Raw genomic sequence first — 16,939 nt, forward strand, 5'->3', positions numbered from 1 at the left:
TTACAATTGTGAATCAAAACTGAACTGCAGCAGAAATAAAAGGTGTTTTCTAATTTAACACCTACTCAACAATCTAGGCATGTTAACCCCAATAAGTAGAAGTGGAGAGGAAAATTAAGTTAATTTTAAGAATAATTTTTACTTTGTGAATGAAACTCAATCCAAATCAAGTGAATAAATCCGAAATGCCTTTTAATTTTTTTAAGTATTGTTTTTTTTTTAAGATTATGAGAACACTCAGTCCTCTTTTATTGTCATTTAGAAATGCATACATGTATTATGAACAAATGGAGTGTTTGATGTTGTATTGCATCCGAAAGAATTGGACTTCTGTTAATACTAAGAATCTCTCAGGCAAGGCAGGCAATTAATCATATCTCTCCAGGCTGTTGAGCTTGGTAAGCTAATAAATGAAACATAGATTTTATCAATTAATGTCCAGTGACCTTTTTGCAGGCATTTATGGGGGGGGGGACGGGGGTAACAGATCCAATTCAGTACTGGGAAACAATACAATCTATTTTTCATATCTCTAGGAAATGACCTTTCCTAATTTTCTGATAGTCAAGTTTCTAAGAATATATTTTTATGCAATTCTGTAAACAGCTATATACTGGTAATAAAAGCAGGTAATGTCTGCTTCATATCAAGAATCTGCTTTTTAAAAAAAAATTCTACCTATCCTTGCTCTGCTCCCTGCTATTTATTTAGCAAAACAGCACAGAGTAGGTCCTTCTGGCCTTGTGAGCCATGCCATCTCAGCTACTCTGATTAACCCTAACCTAATCACAGGGCAATTTACAATGACCAGTTAACCTACCCAGTACATCTTTGGACTGTGGGAGGAAACAGTGACACCCAGGGAAGACCCATGCACTGCTCAGGGAGGATGCACAGACTCTTTGCAGGTGACGCTGGAATCATATGCCAAACTCCAACACCAAGGTGTAATAATGTCATGCTATCTGCTCTGTTACTGTGGGCCCAAAATATTGCAGGCCCACTTCAAAGTGGTAAATTTAATCAGAAGCCAAAACCAGGGAAGAGATTTGCCTTATGCCAAAACTGTGTAACACACTGTAAGGTTTCACTGCTAATGTAATGGCCTCTCTGTAATGTTTCACTGCTAAGGCTAAGGTAATGGTTTCTCTGTAGCAGCAATGTTTGGGTTATAACTAGAGGTAACAGGGACTTTGGAATGTATGTTACCAATGAGAGGGGTGTTGTTCTTTCTTGTGGGTCTGGAAGAGGGACTTTCGTGGTGTTTTGTTGGGGAGAGATGAAGAGAGAGGACGTGAATGGAGAGAGTTGGTAGACTGACAGATGGAGTAGACTGAGGGTCCGAGGGTCGGCTACACTCAGAGGATGATGGCGGGAACAAACGGACGAAACCGTGAGCTCCAATATTTTCGCATTAAACTGTTTCATGAGAATGGGCCCTTTTCTTTTTTTTTGTTTCTTTACTAACCATATGGTCAAATTAGGAATTATAAAACTCAATCGTTTAATCGCATGCAAGGGGTTTCTTCTTTCATGTTACTGCTAAGGCTAATGAAAATGGCTTCTTTGTTATGTTAACTGCTGAGAAAGTGCTTCTCTTTCCCAGCTCGTTTGGGTTATATTACTGATAAGAGCATTGTATTCATTTGTTAACCAATTGGGATAGATGTTATTCTTTCTTGTGTGTCTGTAAGCTATTGTTTTTCGCGGGCTTTGGAGCAGAAGGCGCGATGGGGACAGGGAGAGGAGACTTGATGCTGTAAGCTGGGCGGCGGAACGGACCTCAAGCGGGAGTCCGAGGCTCAGGGTCTTTGGCGAGGAGAGGAGACGAAGACAGACTCGTGTGGAGTGTCTGGTCGACCACCATGGGTGGTCCCAGGCGGCGGGTCAAGGAAGTCGGAGGGGATCGAATGGTGGAAAGAGGACTCCGTTAATTGAGCTCCAACTGTTGTGCATGAAGTGCTTGAACTTTGATAAGTTTGGCGCCTTTTACTTTCCATTTATATTTTCTCTCTGTTAATTACATAGTTCCAATAAGATCTTTAAAGTGTAATCATTTAATTGCATATGGTGTATTGTCTGTTATTTGGTGGGGTGGGGTACATCACACAGCATCCACACAAACCAGTTTGGCAGGGCCGAAGGCTGCTCCCCCTAGATGGAAGCAAGCTGAGCGAGCCTGAGGCTTACCGGGGGCTACACGCATATTGTGTACTGTTTGTTATTTCATGGTACTGATTTGTAACAGGGGACACCTCACGCAGCGTCCACCCAAACGAGATTTCTTAAGTTTGGCCAGGCCAGGGTACATCATCCCCTAGATTAAGCCACTAGCCGAACCAAGGGTTACAAATGTCATAGATTTTGAAGAATCAAACTCGGTTTGGCATATTTTAGGGTTTCTTTCCTGAACCCAGGCCCCTGATCTTTGAGCTATGAGCCAAGTTAGTGATTGGCTGACACGATAGTGAGGGAAAGTATGAAGTTTACTACAACCCACTGCTTAGGAATGGGTAAGTTGTGATTAAGGTAGAGACTCTAGGTGGAAAAAAAGACCAGAAATGTGTACTATCTCGCCAATACTCCGAGCAGCTTCCACCTCAACAAATGACAACTGGATCAGCTGGAAGGTGCTTGGGTTGTTAAGTTATAAGGCAACATTAACAACATGAGAAAGTGCTTTGTTTAAGTAGGAAGGCGGAACTGGATCTGGTAGAGACACCTATGATATAACTGAGAGAGAGTATAAAGTATTTTAACATTTTTTTGTCTATCAGGCATACTGCTTCCACTACCTTTGCTCTATTATCTGCTAGGAAGCAAAGGATGTCAAATAGGGAAATGGCACACATGTATTACACTGTATTTAAAGAATTTTTTTTGAGAATGCTAGATTTCCCATTTTAGCAAGTTGTTAACACCTTAAAAAATCAGCCAGCAGGTTCAGTGAAAAGGAGACAAGTCACGAGTTGGAAACCTCTAGAGCTTGCTGCCCAACTTATGGTCCTCTGCAGTTTGCACTGTATGAACTGATTCTCATCATCAGCTTTTGCTATTTTATTGTTCTGGATATGCATATTAATTGGCCAATTAACATACTACTGAAAGTTACTGCTGGAATAATTTAAGTACTTTCTTAAATAACTTGTCAGTTGTCGATGTACTGTAAACCAATTCAGTAACCCCAAAGGGGGTAAAAAAAAATACTCAAATTTCATGCCGGCTGTCATGAATTAGTTTGAAAAAATTATGGTAGAAAAATATGTGGACATGCAAAAGCCAAAGAGTAATGTGCCAATTGATTGAAATGAATGAGGTATAGATTATATTGACTGGGAAGAATGCAAGTTGCAGAAGAAGACACACAGGAAATCCATCGAACAGATGAAGCCAAGAAAATTGACTTAAACTCAATGTAATGGTGTTCCTTCTTGTTTAAAGACCATCGTCCCAAAATAGCATGTTTTATATGCCAGTTGTTGCCAACTCTGTTGTGTTTTATTTTACATTTCCAGTATTTGCATTATTTTATCTTATTTACTACATAATTGAAGTTATTTTATTTCACAAACGTCATTATTTCATGAAAATGTGTGTACAATCTTGCAATGTTACCAGTTTTAGCAAAGGATCAGTTTTGAGCAAATATCTTGTACTGTACCTGGCAAGCGTCTGTAGATATAGGCATGGATATTTATTGGACAGTTCATCAGAAACGCCCTCTTTCAAACTTGGAAGATGTGAATGGAAAGGCCTTGGAGGTTGGTAACAAAGAATATTTGGTTCTGCTGCACTGCTCAGTGACAGCAAGAACATAGAGTTTGCTTTTATCACTTGATGAGCTTCCATGGAAGGCAGGGCCCGTGGAGTCTTCACCTGCACAGGTTTTTTCCTGGCTTGTTTAACCTGGGAAGATAAAGCACCAAACTGACTGGATCACTATTCTCCCTGAATCACAAAATCAAGTGAAAAATCAAAGCACAAGCATTTATTAAAAAGTAGCATCATTCCTGCATTTTAAAATGCACAAATCCAAGATATTTATTCTGCTCTTGATGAATATCAAAATGTGAGTGATGATATACAATTGCGAGAAAAAGTCTGTCCACTATACGAAAAACACTGAACATGAACGGTGTTCATGGTAGGACACCACGGAGGAAAGGTGATCATGGTAGGACATCACGGAGGAAACCACTGCTCTCCAAAAAAAACATTGCTGCACATCAAAAGTTTGTAAAAGACCACCTGAATGTTCCACGATGCTTCTGGGACAATGTTCTGTGGACAGATGAGACAGAAGTTGAACTTTTTGGCAGAAATGCACACTGCTTTGTTTGGAGGAAAAGGGGTACTGCACACCAACACCAAAACCTCATCCCAACTGTGAAACATAGTGGAAAGAGCATCATGGTTTGGGGCTGCTTTGCTGCCTCAGGGTCCGGATAGCTTGCAATCATTTAGGGAACGATGAATTCAAAATTGTATGAAGATATTTTACAGGAGAACATCAGGGTAGCAATCTATCACCTGAAGCTTAATAGAGGTCAGATGATGCAACAAGACAATGATCTGAAACACAAGAGTAAATCAACAACAGAATGGTTTAAAAAGAAAATTTGTGTTTTGGAATGGCAAAATCTAAGTCCAGATGCTGTGGCATGACCTGAAGAGGGCTGTTTATGCAAGGTATCCCAGAAATATTGATGAACTGAAACAGTTTTGAATAGAGGAATGGTCTGAAATTACTCCTCACCACTGTGCAAATTTGAACAGCAGCTGTAGGAAATGTTTGGTGGAGGTTATTGCTACTGAAGGAGGTTCTACCAGTTATTAAATACAAGGGTTCACATACATTTTCCAGCCTGGACTGTAAACGATTAAACACTGTGTTCAATAAGGACATGAACAAACAATTGTTTGTGTTTTACTGGTTTAGGCAGATTGTATTTGTCTATTATTGTGACTTAGAAGATCAGACCACATTTTATGAATAATTAATACAGAACACAGTAATTGCAAAGGGTTCACAAACTTTTTCTTGCAACTATAACAGTGGTACACAGCACGAGATCTGAAAGCCACAATCAATCAAAGGAATGCTAGTATGGCAGCTTCAGTACCTCTGAGGGGTGTTAGTGTTCATCAATAATACTGTAGGTCAGGAGTGAGTGTATAATGAGTGACAAAATCAATAATCAACAGATAGGCAGCGGAATCTTGAGATACCACTAGGACAGAAGCTGCATGATGCCTTAGTTTTACTAAAGCTTCTTTCTAACTGGACCATACAACAAGTCTTCTACTGATCATTTATTCTATACTCCTTACCCTCCTTCAAATTGGTAAATCACTGTCCATAACGAGAGAGATTATAAACAAAAATATAACCGATAGTTCAAATCTTAATTATTCAATTATTTGCCATTAGGAAAATTTATTCTTTAGACTTCTAGTAATCCCTTCCCAAATATTTCTCATTTAAATTCTACATAAAAGAAGTCACTGCAACACACATTCTGACATGCAAACCAAAATAGAACATCAATTTGTGTATAATAACATTCATTTCTACTTCTTTTTCCTCAGTCAATGTTTGCATGGCTGTGTTGAAAACTACTTCACTTGGCTCTGTGAGACAGTATTCTGGAAAGCTGGGGGCCAGAGCTAACAGACTGGTAACTTATTCTAGCATATTGTTTTCATTTCAAATTTCAAAACATAGTATGTTTTACATTTTGATTTATCTGAGACAGGGGTTAAGTTTACAGATGCAGCAAGTTTTTAACCCCTAGGGGCTAGATTCAAGATTGTGCAATGTCACTTCCTGTACACAACTGTAAAAGCAAACAAAATGATTGTTACCCTGGGTCCAATGCAGTACAACAAAACCCCAAAAATAAAGAACACAATCATAAAAAACAATAATTATAAAAATCATAGATGGAGATATACTCCCTCAAACCAACTATCAGTACCACACATCATTAAGTCACCATGGTCTCACAGAGAAACAGTGATACATTGATTAAATGCAAACTGTTCGTTCTGCTGTGTGAAGTGATATGGGAGTGGGGAATGTTCTTTTGGGATAGAGTGTAATGCATGTTATCAATGGAAAGTCAAAGTGCTTTTGCTCTGAAATCTCTCTTCTGTTTGGTTGCCCTGGATGGCAACAGTCCTGCTTACAATAGTGATAATGAATGTAGAAAGATATCCATAGAGAATTCAATTTTGGGGAACTCATATTTCTACAAAATACATTTTAACTTTTGTACCATTAAATTAATGGATCGCTAGACACTTTATTTTAAAGATCAACACCTAAAATTAAATATGTAGTTAATAGTAAATATGGACTATGCACCAATTTTTGCGAACACACTATCATACAGTACATTCATAGCTGTAGTGGGCCAGCCAGTAAATGTGATGGTGTCCAAAAATCACAGGATTAGTACTAATTAAAACTGGATACACTAACAAAAAAAGATCTGTTTTAACCAATAAGAACCAAACTTGAAATTTACATCCAATCAGTGCACAGTCATAGGATGGATTATTTTCGCACAATGTGCTGTTTAAAATGCAAAGGTTAATTTCATCATAGAGTACATACCTTTTCACGAGCTGCAGCTTGTTTTTCCCGGAGATATTTCTCCCTGCAACGGTCACATACTAGATACCAGGTGCTTCCTCCGACACCTCCATCGCCACAGTTACCTGCCCATCCTCCACAGAAGTGACCAATGCTATTATACCCCTGTCCTCCAGCATAGCGACCACAACCTTTATCAAGATAAGAAGTCTTTATAGATGGAACCGGATGATAAATTTAGTAAATCAATTTAATCACAATGCAAAAAGCCATACCTAAAATAGCTGTTTGTCTAAAAGCAAATGATATAGGAGCAGTACCAGGTCATTAATGGTATTAGTCCATGGCATTTAAAAAAGGTTGGGAACTCCTACTTTAGGGAATTCTGCATGAGGACTCCCAGGTATCTTTAGATTTTTGAATTTTTTTTCCCCTCTTTAGAAGACAGTCTATGCTTTCTTTCCTTCTACCAAAGTGCCACTTTGCCCATTCTCCTAATCTGTCTAAGGACATCTGCAGATTCCCTGCTTCTTCAATATACCTGCCCCTCTACCTATCTTCATAGCATGCGTTAACTTGGCCACAAAGCCATCAATTCCATCACTGGCATACAATGTAGAAAAGCAGTCCCAACACAGACACCTGTAGAACACCACTTGTCATCAGCAAGTTATCTGAAAAGACTCCCTTTATTCCCACTCTCTACCTCGTGTCAATCAGCCAATGCTCTAATGAAAGAAAGATCATTACTAATGATGATACTAATGATCAGTATTAACCATCTCTTCAGCTACCTCTTTCAGAACCTTCGGGTGTAGTCCATGTGGCCAAGGTGATTCATCTACCTTCAGATCTTCCAGATTCTCAAGAACTCTCCCTAGTAATAGCATCTGCACTCGCTTCTGCCCTGACACTCAAAACTTCTGACACACTGCGAGTGTCTTCCACAGTGAAGACTCAGGCAAAATATTTATTCATTTCCTCTGCCATTTCTCCCTCTTGCTTCTATGTTGGCTTTGAATTCCCTTGTCAGCTATGTCCTGCCCTAAAAAAACTGTTACTTCTTTGGAATGTACCTATTTTGCACCTTCTGAATTGCTCCCAGAAACTCCAGCCATTGCTGTTTGGCCATTATCCCTGTTAATGACCCTTTCAATCAACTTCGGCCAGCTATTCTCTCATGCCTCTGTAACTCATTTTACTCCACTATAATACTGATATATTTGACTTTAGCTTCTCCTTCCCAAATTGCAGGGTGAATCCTATTACCTTAAGATCACTGCCTACTAAGAGTTTCTATAACTTAAGCTCCTTAATCAAATCTGGTTCATTACGCACCACCATTTCCAGAATAGCTGATCTCCTAGTGGACTCAAACATAAGTTGCTCTAAAAAGCCATCTCATAGGCATTTTACAAATTCTCTCTAGGGATCCAAAATCAGCACCAACCTGATTTTCCCAGTCTACCTGCATATTGAAATCCTCCATGACTATTGTAACACTACCCTTTTGACATGCATTTTCTATCTCCCATTGTAATTTGTAGTTCACATCTAGGCTACTGTTCAGAGGCCTGTATATAACTCCCATCAGGCTCTTTTTACCCTTGCAGTTTCTTAACTCTACCAACAATGACTCTACATTTTCTGATCCTACCTATGCCACCTCTTTCTAAGGATTTGATTTCATTTTTTTTAAACCAACAGAGCCATTCTACTCGCTTTGCATACCCTTTCTATATAATGTATATCCTTGGATGTTAAGCTCCCAACTATGATCTTCTTATAGTCACGACTCGGTGATGCCCACAACATCAAACCTGCCAGTACAACTCAGTGATGCCCACCTGCCAATCAAATATTTTATTCCGTATACCTCGTGCTTTCAAATATAACACCTTCAATCCTGTATTTGTCACCCTTTTCGATTTTGTCCCGTTACACTGCAACTCATCCTAATGACTGCAATCTTGCTCTATGATCTGCTTGTCCTTTCTGACAGTCTCACTACAGATTGCCACTGCTTGCATACCAACTGCGATAAAGTACACTTCCAGAATAGATGTAAACCGTAGACCAGGTCCATTTCCTCAATTTCAGCTGAATGGAAGGGGGTCATTTTAATTACAAATGAGATGGGTGGAAAAAGCTGCCAATGATTCTTGATCTGTACCGTTAATCACTAACACCCCCAAGGGCAGAACAAAAAAAAAGTAGTTTTACGGAAAGAATGGACAAATGGGAATGAGTGAAGATGTAATTTAGTTGTTTAAGATCCCCCAAATAAGAGGGAAAAGGACACTTCTATATAAGAATGAAGATCAATAATTAGGAGGGATGGATTTCAGATAATTGGAAGATTACAGGAGAGTTGGAGAATGAAGCTTTTAATCTGTGAAGAAATGAGCTCAATAAATAAAACTGACATGGAGGCAGAAACTCTAGTCATACTTAAAAGGTATCTGATTGAGCTCTTGATGTGCCAAAATTACAAGACTACATAATGAACTTGGAATAGGATAAGTAGCTTGTGGCTAACATTGTCACATAGTTGAATGGCCTTCATTGTGGAAGCATAGAAATTTACTGCATGAAGAGACCAGATTAGGCTTGCTACCCATCTTCCCTTGTGTAAAACATTCAAGCTCCACCACTAATAGGGCACTTGCAAGTGTAAGAAAACTATCACAAGAGTGAGGTTTTCCTAGTTTATTGTTCTGTTACTTTCAGGCTAATCGTTGGGACTAGTCTGTGGTACGATCAGCAGATGGAAGAAACAACCGGAAAAGACGGAGGCCAAGACATGAGATGAAAGCATCAACTCCAGGCCATGACTGAGAGAATCAATGGAGGCCAAATCTTCTCAAGATACAATGGATATTATTTCAGCATCACTGGAGTGCAAAAAGACTTGCTTACATGAAAGGCAGAAGTTATGTCGACTGCTGGCAACATCTGCCACTTTTCATCAGTTGCCTGACTCCCAATGCTCCAATGCTTATTGGTACATTTGAATTACAATGCCTATTCTATCTTTTATGGAAGTGGGTACTTGCAGTTTAAAAGGAGCTAGAATAGAGGATATGTGGCCCAATGTTGAAATACATATCCTAGCACAACCAGCTTAATCTTCACACATGTTGGGTAAAGGCAAAAACTGCCACTGCCTGCAGTGGAACCATGTGTTCTGGATAATTTGTTGCATCACAGTCAGAAGGAATGGTAAAGGCTAGACATAAAACTAGCTGAGGTAGCACCAAGACCACCCATAGAATCTACAATTAGCAACCACAGAACTAAATGACCTTGGATTGTTCTATTGTTCTAATTTGTGTTCTTCCTTGTAAAAATTGTGCAAATTTATGTTTTTTTTTGTGAATACTGCTTACATGATGCTGCTGTAAGGAAGTTTTTCCATTGCACCTATGCATAGATGTGTATATGACAATGAACTCAACTTTAACAACTAAAAACTATGTATTATAATAGAAATTTAAACTGGATTGAGAAATAACTTAGTTACCTGGATGAACTTGTCTCATGTGATACGTTACTGGATATTGATGAGATTCACCGCACAGTTCACATATAGTATCTTTCTCCGGGCCTCCCATTGCAAGCTGTGCCATTTCTCCAAAGAGATTTCCTCGTGGTCTTGCTTCTGCTTTGTCTTTCTTTTTCTTTTCTTTCTTGCTCTTTTTGTTATCTTTCTCATTCTCTTTTTTCTTCAATACAGCACTTGAACCAGGACTAGGAAAAATCATATTCTGAGTGGCTGCTTTGATGGTTGCCATTGAAATATCCTCCCAAAAGGCAACCAGGTGCTGTAAAGTGAGTGGCAATGGGGACTTGCTCTTCACAGAATAATGGTTTGAAGGTTCATAGACTATTGAATCTACTTTTCCATCTTCATTTTTTTCAGGCAATGGGGGTTCTTTGAGCATTGAGAGCACTTTATTTTTATTAATGCTGCCCATTTTAGATATGTCTGGACCGTGAGGAGAAATATTAAACATGTTTAGAGCAGACGATATTTCCAATGAGTGCCTGTTCTTTAGTTTCGTCTCTCTTTCCTCAATCCCTGGTTGGTTGTAAAGGCTGCTTCTCATTGGTGCATGCTCTTTATTCAGGTCAGGATTGAACTTTAAGAAAGATGAGCATGCCATTGCATCATGGACAATCCCTTCATGCCACAGGAAAGCTGCAAATACAGCACGTGCACATTCTGCAACAGAAGGGGACATTGCTCGCTTTGGTGGCTCAACAGATGAAGAAGCATTTTCTTCTTTGAAAATGGTTCCCATTTTCTCCTTCTTGGGCCTTGTATGTTTGCCAGTACTTTTACGGCTCATCTTTGGGGATGATCGAGTTTCTTGTTCTTCTTTGGGTGGAGCTTTGCCAATGCTGAAGTGCACCTTTGGGGTGGAGTCTTCAGGGTTGTGTAATTCAGCTCGCTTTTCAGATACTGCATCTGAATTGCTGGTTGTTGTCAGAGTGCTAGATGTACAAATAGCAACTATCTCACTGTGGAGATTTTCTTGCACAATCTGAGGGGATGGCACTCTGCTTTCCATGCTGGTGGCAGGCTTAGCCTCCTTGGGTAATAGTTTTGGTTTGGGTGAAGTTGAGCGCCCTCGCAAGTTCTCAGTCAGAGGAACTCTTTTCTTACGAACTGTATCAGGGTCCAAAGTATAGGAATCAGATTTTGATCTCTCCCGTGGCGGATCCAACTTAATTTTTGAGGCTGTATTGATCTTATGAGTTAAGTTTTTCTCATGTGGAGAGTATGACCTTGGAGAATTAGCACTCGATGAGATAGCTTTTCCAGACAACTTTTGCTTTGGCAATGTTGACCGTGAACCTGGCGCTGGTGATTCTGCCCTCGGTCCAATGATTGTCCTCTCATCAGTTTTTAGCAACTGTAATGTATTGTGATTTGGTGAAAGAGATCGACTATGAGAGTCTGACCTCAACTTGGCAGCATCAGATTTAAGCATTAGAGATTCGCTAGCAGTCAAATTTTCAGCATTTTTTGCCTTTGTTTGTTCTACAGCAACCTTGTTGATCCGACCTTCAATTTTTTGCAATTGATTTTCAGTTTTGTGTTTGAAGGGCAAGTCAAAGTTTCCAGAAGGAGTTGAAGGCCTTCCAGATACTACAGTGTTTCCTTTATCACCTGAAAATTATTTGGAAAATACTCACTATTTTTATCTCTGAAGCAAAACCAGCCTATTTCATTACAAACTTTAATGCCTGGAGATAATAACAAGTAAAAGAAAGTAACTTCAACATTGTTGATTTTTCAACGTTTTAAAAAAAAAATTTCCCTCAGAATTTTACACAAAGCATTTCAAATCTTTAATCATTTTAAAAATGAATACTAAGGTGGTAATTAGTTTTAAAGCCAAAGTGCAAATGTCATCAAGCACTTGTCTTTTCATGTCGATCCTTCAAAACAAAGAGATGGTGAAGATCAGGTTAACTTTCACAAGGTCACTTTGTAAAACCTCACTTTAAAAAAAATCATATAATTGTGGTTAGGTTAACAGTGCAGTTATATCTCAGGCTGCATGCAAGGCAGTCAGATCTATCCAACCTTATTTGAAATAAATCTTTATTTTCCATAAAGAAAATGATATTGAAGCCTTCAACAATAACTGGAGAGTCAATAAATTACCTTTGGCTTACCTAAGAGTTTATAAAAAGAAATCAGTTTTGTTGATAAAGGCCAAAACAATAAAATCTCAAAGTCCATCCTCAAGAATTTCTATAATTTTGTGAAAATACTCTTTCATCAACAGAAGCTAGAGAAGAAAATTGGGTTCATAAGAACAGGGATCAGTACATTACTAGATAAATTTGAATTTCAATATGCAAATAAAAATCAACATTTATATATGAATAAATTAGAAGCAGCCCTGTTGTCCTCTGCAGGATTCAATAGTCATATAATTAGATATTAAAAATCACCATATACCCACCCTTTGCCTTCAGAGATAGAGAGTAGAAACCTGACCCAGGCCCTGTGCATAAGCGCTCACGTGAAGCAAGGCTGCGTGAAGTGTCTACAGAGGAAGACAGCGGCAGATAAGCAGCAAAAGATTCAATGATAGAAATGCCACAGCAGCAAGATCAAGCAAAGCTATTTGCAGATTTTTTTTAAAGCACAAACTTAGTCAGCTGTATGCTTTCAAAACTAAAAACAGTTGTGTTTACAAGTGACCACACTTTGACAATTTCAGTACTAATCCAATGGACCAAATCATTACTTTAAGATTAAAACTTTGTAGATAATAAAGAGCATCACAGTCTGCACAAGTTACTAATATGTAACAGAATGTTGTAAAATATGCAAAAGGTATGCATGGAAACTCAAAATTAATTTGGTACACTACTGAGGGATGAAGGTATACCAAGGTACAATAGCAAAGCCACAGGAAGGAAGGAATACGTTAGGCAGGTGAGACAGACAGACTTACTCAGAAGCTGTGGTTGAGACTGCGGCAAAGAAAGGGGCTGTCCAAACACAAATGGGCTGTGAACAAGGGAAGAGGAAGGTTTTGCAGCTTGACCAAAGACGCTAGAAGCTGGGAGGAAAGGCTGAGACTGAATGGTATTCAGTATGGCGCTCAGTTGGTCACCTGTAGCAGGTAAAATTATACAAGACTAGGTTTGGTTCCTTAATTCCCTTAAACCACACCGTCTAGTGATATTACAAAGCTTTTAAAGTATACGAACACAAAAATGGGGTACATAACCCATTTTATCTTAATGCCAAAGCTACCAGAGTTTATATAAATACATATAGTAAATAAATGAAGACCTGCATTCTAAACTTATTACTCATCAAATACCTTGAAAATATTTAGGTAATAATTCTTTCATTAGTGGGATAATCTGACAAACATAAAATAAATTACGGAAATTTATAGTACATACACAAGTCCAAATAACCAGGCAGTCCTCTGAAGATATTTGCTTCTGTGCAGTAATATTCTCCAAAGATCAGCCCTTTATCTCTTTTACCTATCACCTCGCAGCTCTTAGTTCATCCTGTCACCGCTACCTCCCAACCTTTCCCTTCACAGGTGATAGGTGAGACCCCCTTCTTTTCCAGTCCTGATGAAGGTTCTCAACCCAAAACATTGACGATTTATTCCCCTCCAGAGATACTGCCTGACTTGCTGAGTTCCTCTTGCATTTTGTTACCCAATTTTTTGATGGTTTAATTCTATCTTTAAAAGTAACTCACCAATATTTTAATCATTCATAACATTCCTCACTGCATAGTCTGCTATGTGCACCTCTCTCTCAGTCTCTGAGCTCAATTCTGACACTACTATCCAAGGCAAGGTTGTGCATTCATGCCTTTAGTGGTACAACAGGTCACAATAATATGGAATTTGTACTCTGGAATACAAAGAGGTAGACAAATACTTTGCCTTGCTTCGGGTTATTTTCTTTGCATCAAGTATAAATCATACTGAACGAGGACAAATTTTTCCCTGAAGGGCATTAATGAACAGATGGCTTTTGCAGCAATCTGGTTTCCTTACTGTTGCAATTTTTGATACTAGCTTTTAATTTGATTATCTGTATTTAAATTTTCCAACTAACATAATGGATTTGTATTCAAATCTTTGATTAAGGAACTTCTGAATATCTGCCCAGTAATTTAACCACTTTGTTACCATTGCTCTGTGATTTAGGATGTTGTCTGAAACATAAGAGAAGTTTGCTGTTTTAAATAGTGGTGCTGAGAAGTCCACAGGGAAAGTGTGTTAGACCAATCCATTCTACACACCAGCTTACTGGTACACGAGTGAATGAGAGAGACCTTGAAGGACACTTGTCTCTCTTCACTCCCAAAGAAAGGAGAGATTTAAACATGCTTAATAATTGGAACTCATTATGCAAAAAGTAAAATGTAGCAACAGTATAGGTAAGGTAAATAAGGATTGTTAGATGAAAAAAGCTGCAACAATGGCAATTTTATTTCTTTTTGTTCCACTATCCTTATCAGGTCTTGAAGCTTAAATATAACACAATGTTATAAGACTGAAACAGCAAGTGAAAAAAAAATGGAGAACAAGTATAATATGCATGACTAACAAGTCAATTCAAGGATTCCCTTATAGATCATTTTATGGCCAGTTTTAGACAAGGATGTGGCCCGGAAGACTGCTAGAATCTTGTTTGACTAAGTTTAGTGCTGAGATAGCCAAGAACAAGAAAAGGAAAGCAATTTATTTGATGGCACAATATTAAGCAGCCCATTAAAAAGCACATTAATGAATAATTTTGCTTATATTTTACAGATGACTGAGGTTTTCAATCTTGAGACCAGTTGAATCATGGCCTAAAAATTCTTTGAAAATATATTTTGAAAAATAAGGATGGAACCTTTCCATTCTAGAACCATTGCAAGAAGCTAATCAAAACAGAACATCTTAGACAAATCTTAGTGTTATGTACCATGTGCCACATACCCATGAGAAATACTAGACAGTAGAAGAATTTTCTTTACTGATTCAAGTTTAGTAGACGGCAAGGGTAATCTTGCAAACAACATTGTTGAAGTTACTTACATGCTATGTTGAATTTAAAACTTTGAACTGCACTTGAACCATTTTACAAGTTTACACAAAATTATATTGATAAAGTAAACAAAAAGTTTTCCTTGGGAATGGCACGTCATTTTAAAATTAATACTACCTTCCTAACTTTACTCAAATACAGTTATGTAAAAATCATAATATTCTCACTTACCAGGTTCTGTGAACGATCCTAAATCTAGACTTGTTACTTCATCTTTAAAATAGAAAATGCGACAAATTTAGCATAAAGCTTTAATTTTGTGTCAAAGTCTTGAATTTTAACTGCCATTATACAAAGCAGAAACAAATGGCATAACTAAGTAATAAAGATTAATAGTGTATTTATTATACAATTCAAAAGACAAGGCCCTTGACCTCAAAATTAATTACAATACTTATCAAAACTACTGCTGTGCTATGTTTTAAATGACAATCTAAAATATGAAGCAGCAATCATAGCTAAGATAAGCCATCATGTTTCTGAGTAAATAGGATGCACAATAAAGACGACTTAAGCAATTCAAACATAGAATTCTAGTGTAAAGCTTCCTGTGCAATTTTATGGGAGCTTCTGCTGATTAAAGTGTTGGCTATTGTTGAATGAGTCCTTTTCCTACAGATCTATGGTTGTTTGATTTCTAATTTTTCTAGTCATTGAATTTGCATTTCTTAATATTCTGGAGCAACTCCCAAAAGAACCATCTGACTTTTTATGGCTGCAATTTTATAAACACATATAAACATCCCACCAAAAAATGGTGCTTCAAACTTTAATTATTTATTGAATAAAACAATTGTTGAGTTGAGTTTCAAGAACAATGTAAAAACAGAGATTTTTCCAAACATAGATAACTGACTCAAGCTACAGCTAATTCGGCCACAAAACTTTCCTCTAAAGAAATTATATATGAATAATAAATTAACATCTGAATTGATAGAGCAGACAGCATAGTAAAAAATATTTTAAAAAGTCCATTTATCAAATGGTAAATGTGTTGTTCCTAAATTATTTAGTTTTTTTTACACATAATTATCCTTCTTTAGAAATTGCCGAGAACAATTTATAAAACCAGTCATGCGCACACAAAATATACCAGATTGTTTGGTATACATTTGCTATAGAAATCACATTCATTTTGTTATCATCATCAGAACCACAGATTGTAGTCTAAACATTATTTCTCCATAAAAAACACTAAGCAGAGGGAGATCTGAAACATAGAAAAATAAATTGGAAGTGCTTTAACCTGCAGGGACCAGAAATTCATCAACAGAAAAACTACTCAAATGTTTTCTCACACCTTTGGTATTTGCAAGACTGTAATCAAATCCTTGACTGTTGCCACCAGCACTTCTGTTGAAAGCAGGAGCTGTGAAAGGACTGGGTGGAGGCGTCTGAGGTGCCTGATCCAATAGTACTTGTTCTGTCAAAGACAAATATTAGAGCCCTTTTGCAAACAAGCATTTGACTGAAATGTAAAAAAACGCACTTTCACTTGGAGTCAAAACTGATTAAGTACAAAGTAATTTTTTCATTTAATTTTGCAAAGAAGTGACATTTTTGCAAAAGACTGAAGGCAAACATCAAATTAACAAGTGATCATTCCAGCCTGTAGTGGAGAATGCCTCTAGCTGAAAAGGGACACGCTCATGACAGAACAGCAAGAATAATCCTGTGTCTAGGAATTCAAGACCTTATTGACAAGCTCATTTTGAGAAAGGTCTTAGACCAGCTTTAATTCGT

The 16,939-nt window shown here is 37.8% G+C and overlaps 1 protein-coding gene across 17 annotated transcripts in view; it reads right to left on the reverse strand.

Moving 5' to 3' along the window:
• The window catches only part of mycbp2 (MYC binding protein 2), a 227,685-nt gene that overhangs the window by 52,604 nt on the left and 158,142 nt on the right, over window positions 1–16,939 (reverse strand). For 16 of the 17 annotated variants that reach the window (XM_063048481.1, XM_063048475.1, XM_063048480.1 and 13 more), the window contains 5 exons: window positions 16,497–16,619; window positions 15,368–15,409; window positions 10,122–11,774; window positions 6,620–6,789; window positions 3,662–3,906 (listed from right to left, as the gene is read on the reverse strand). In XM_063048481.1, the coding sequence (XP_062904551.1) occupies window positions 3,662–3,906; window positions 6,620–6,789; window positions 10,122–11,774; window positions 15,368–15,409; window positions 16,497–16,619 (2,233 nt within the window). Of the gene's footprint in view, window positions 1–3,661; window positions 3,907–6,619; window positions 6,790–10,121; window positions 11,775–12,579; window positions 12,664–13,077; window positions 13,240–15,367; window positions 15,410–16,496; window positions 16,620–16,939 lie in introns of all 17 variants that reach the window. The other variant, XM_063048487.1, reaches the window with a different exon arrangement.

The sequence above is a fragment of the Mobula hypostoma genome, chromosome 5 (assembly GCF_963921235.1).
Source record: "Mobula hypostoma chromosome 5, sMobHyp1.1, whole genome shotgun sequence".
NCBI classification, from domain to species: domain Eukaryota; kingdom Metazoa; phylum Chordata; class Chondrichthyes; order Myliobatiformes; family Myliobatidae; genus Mobula; species Mobula hypostoma.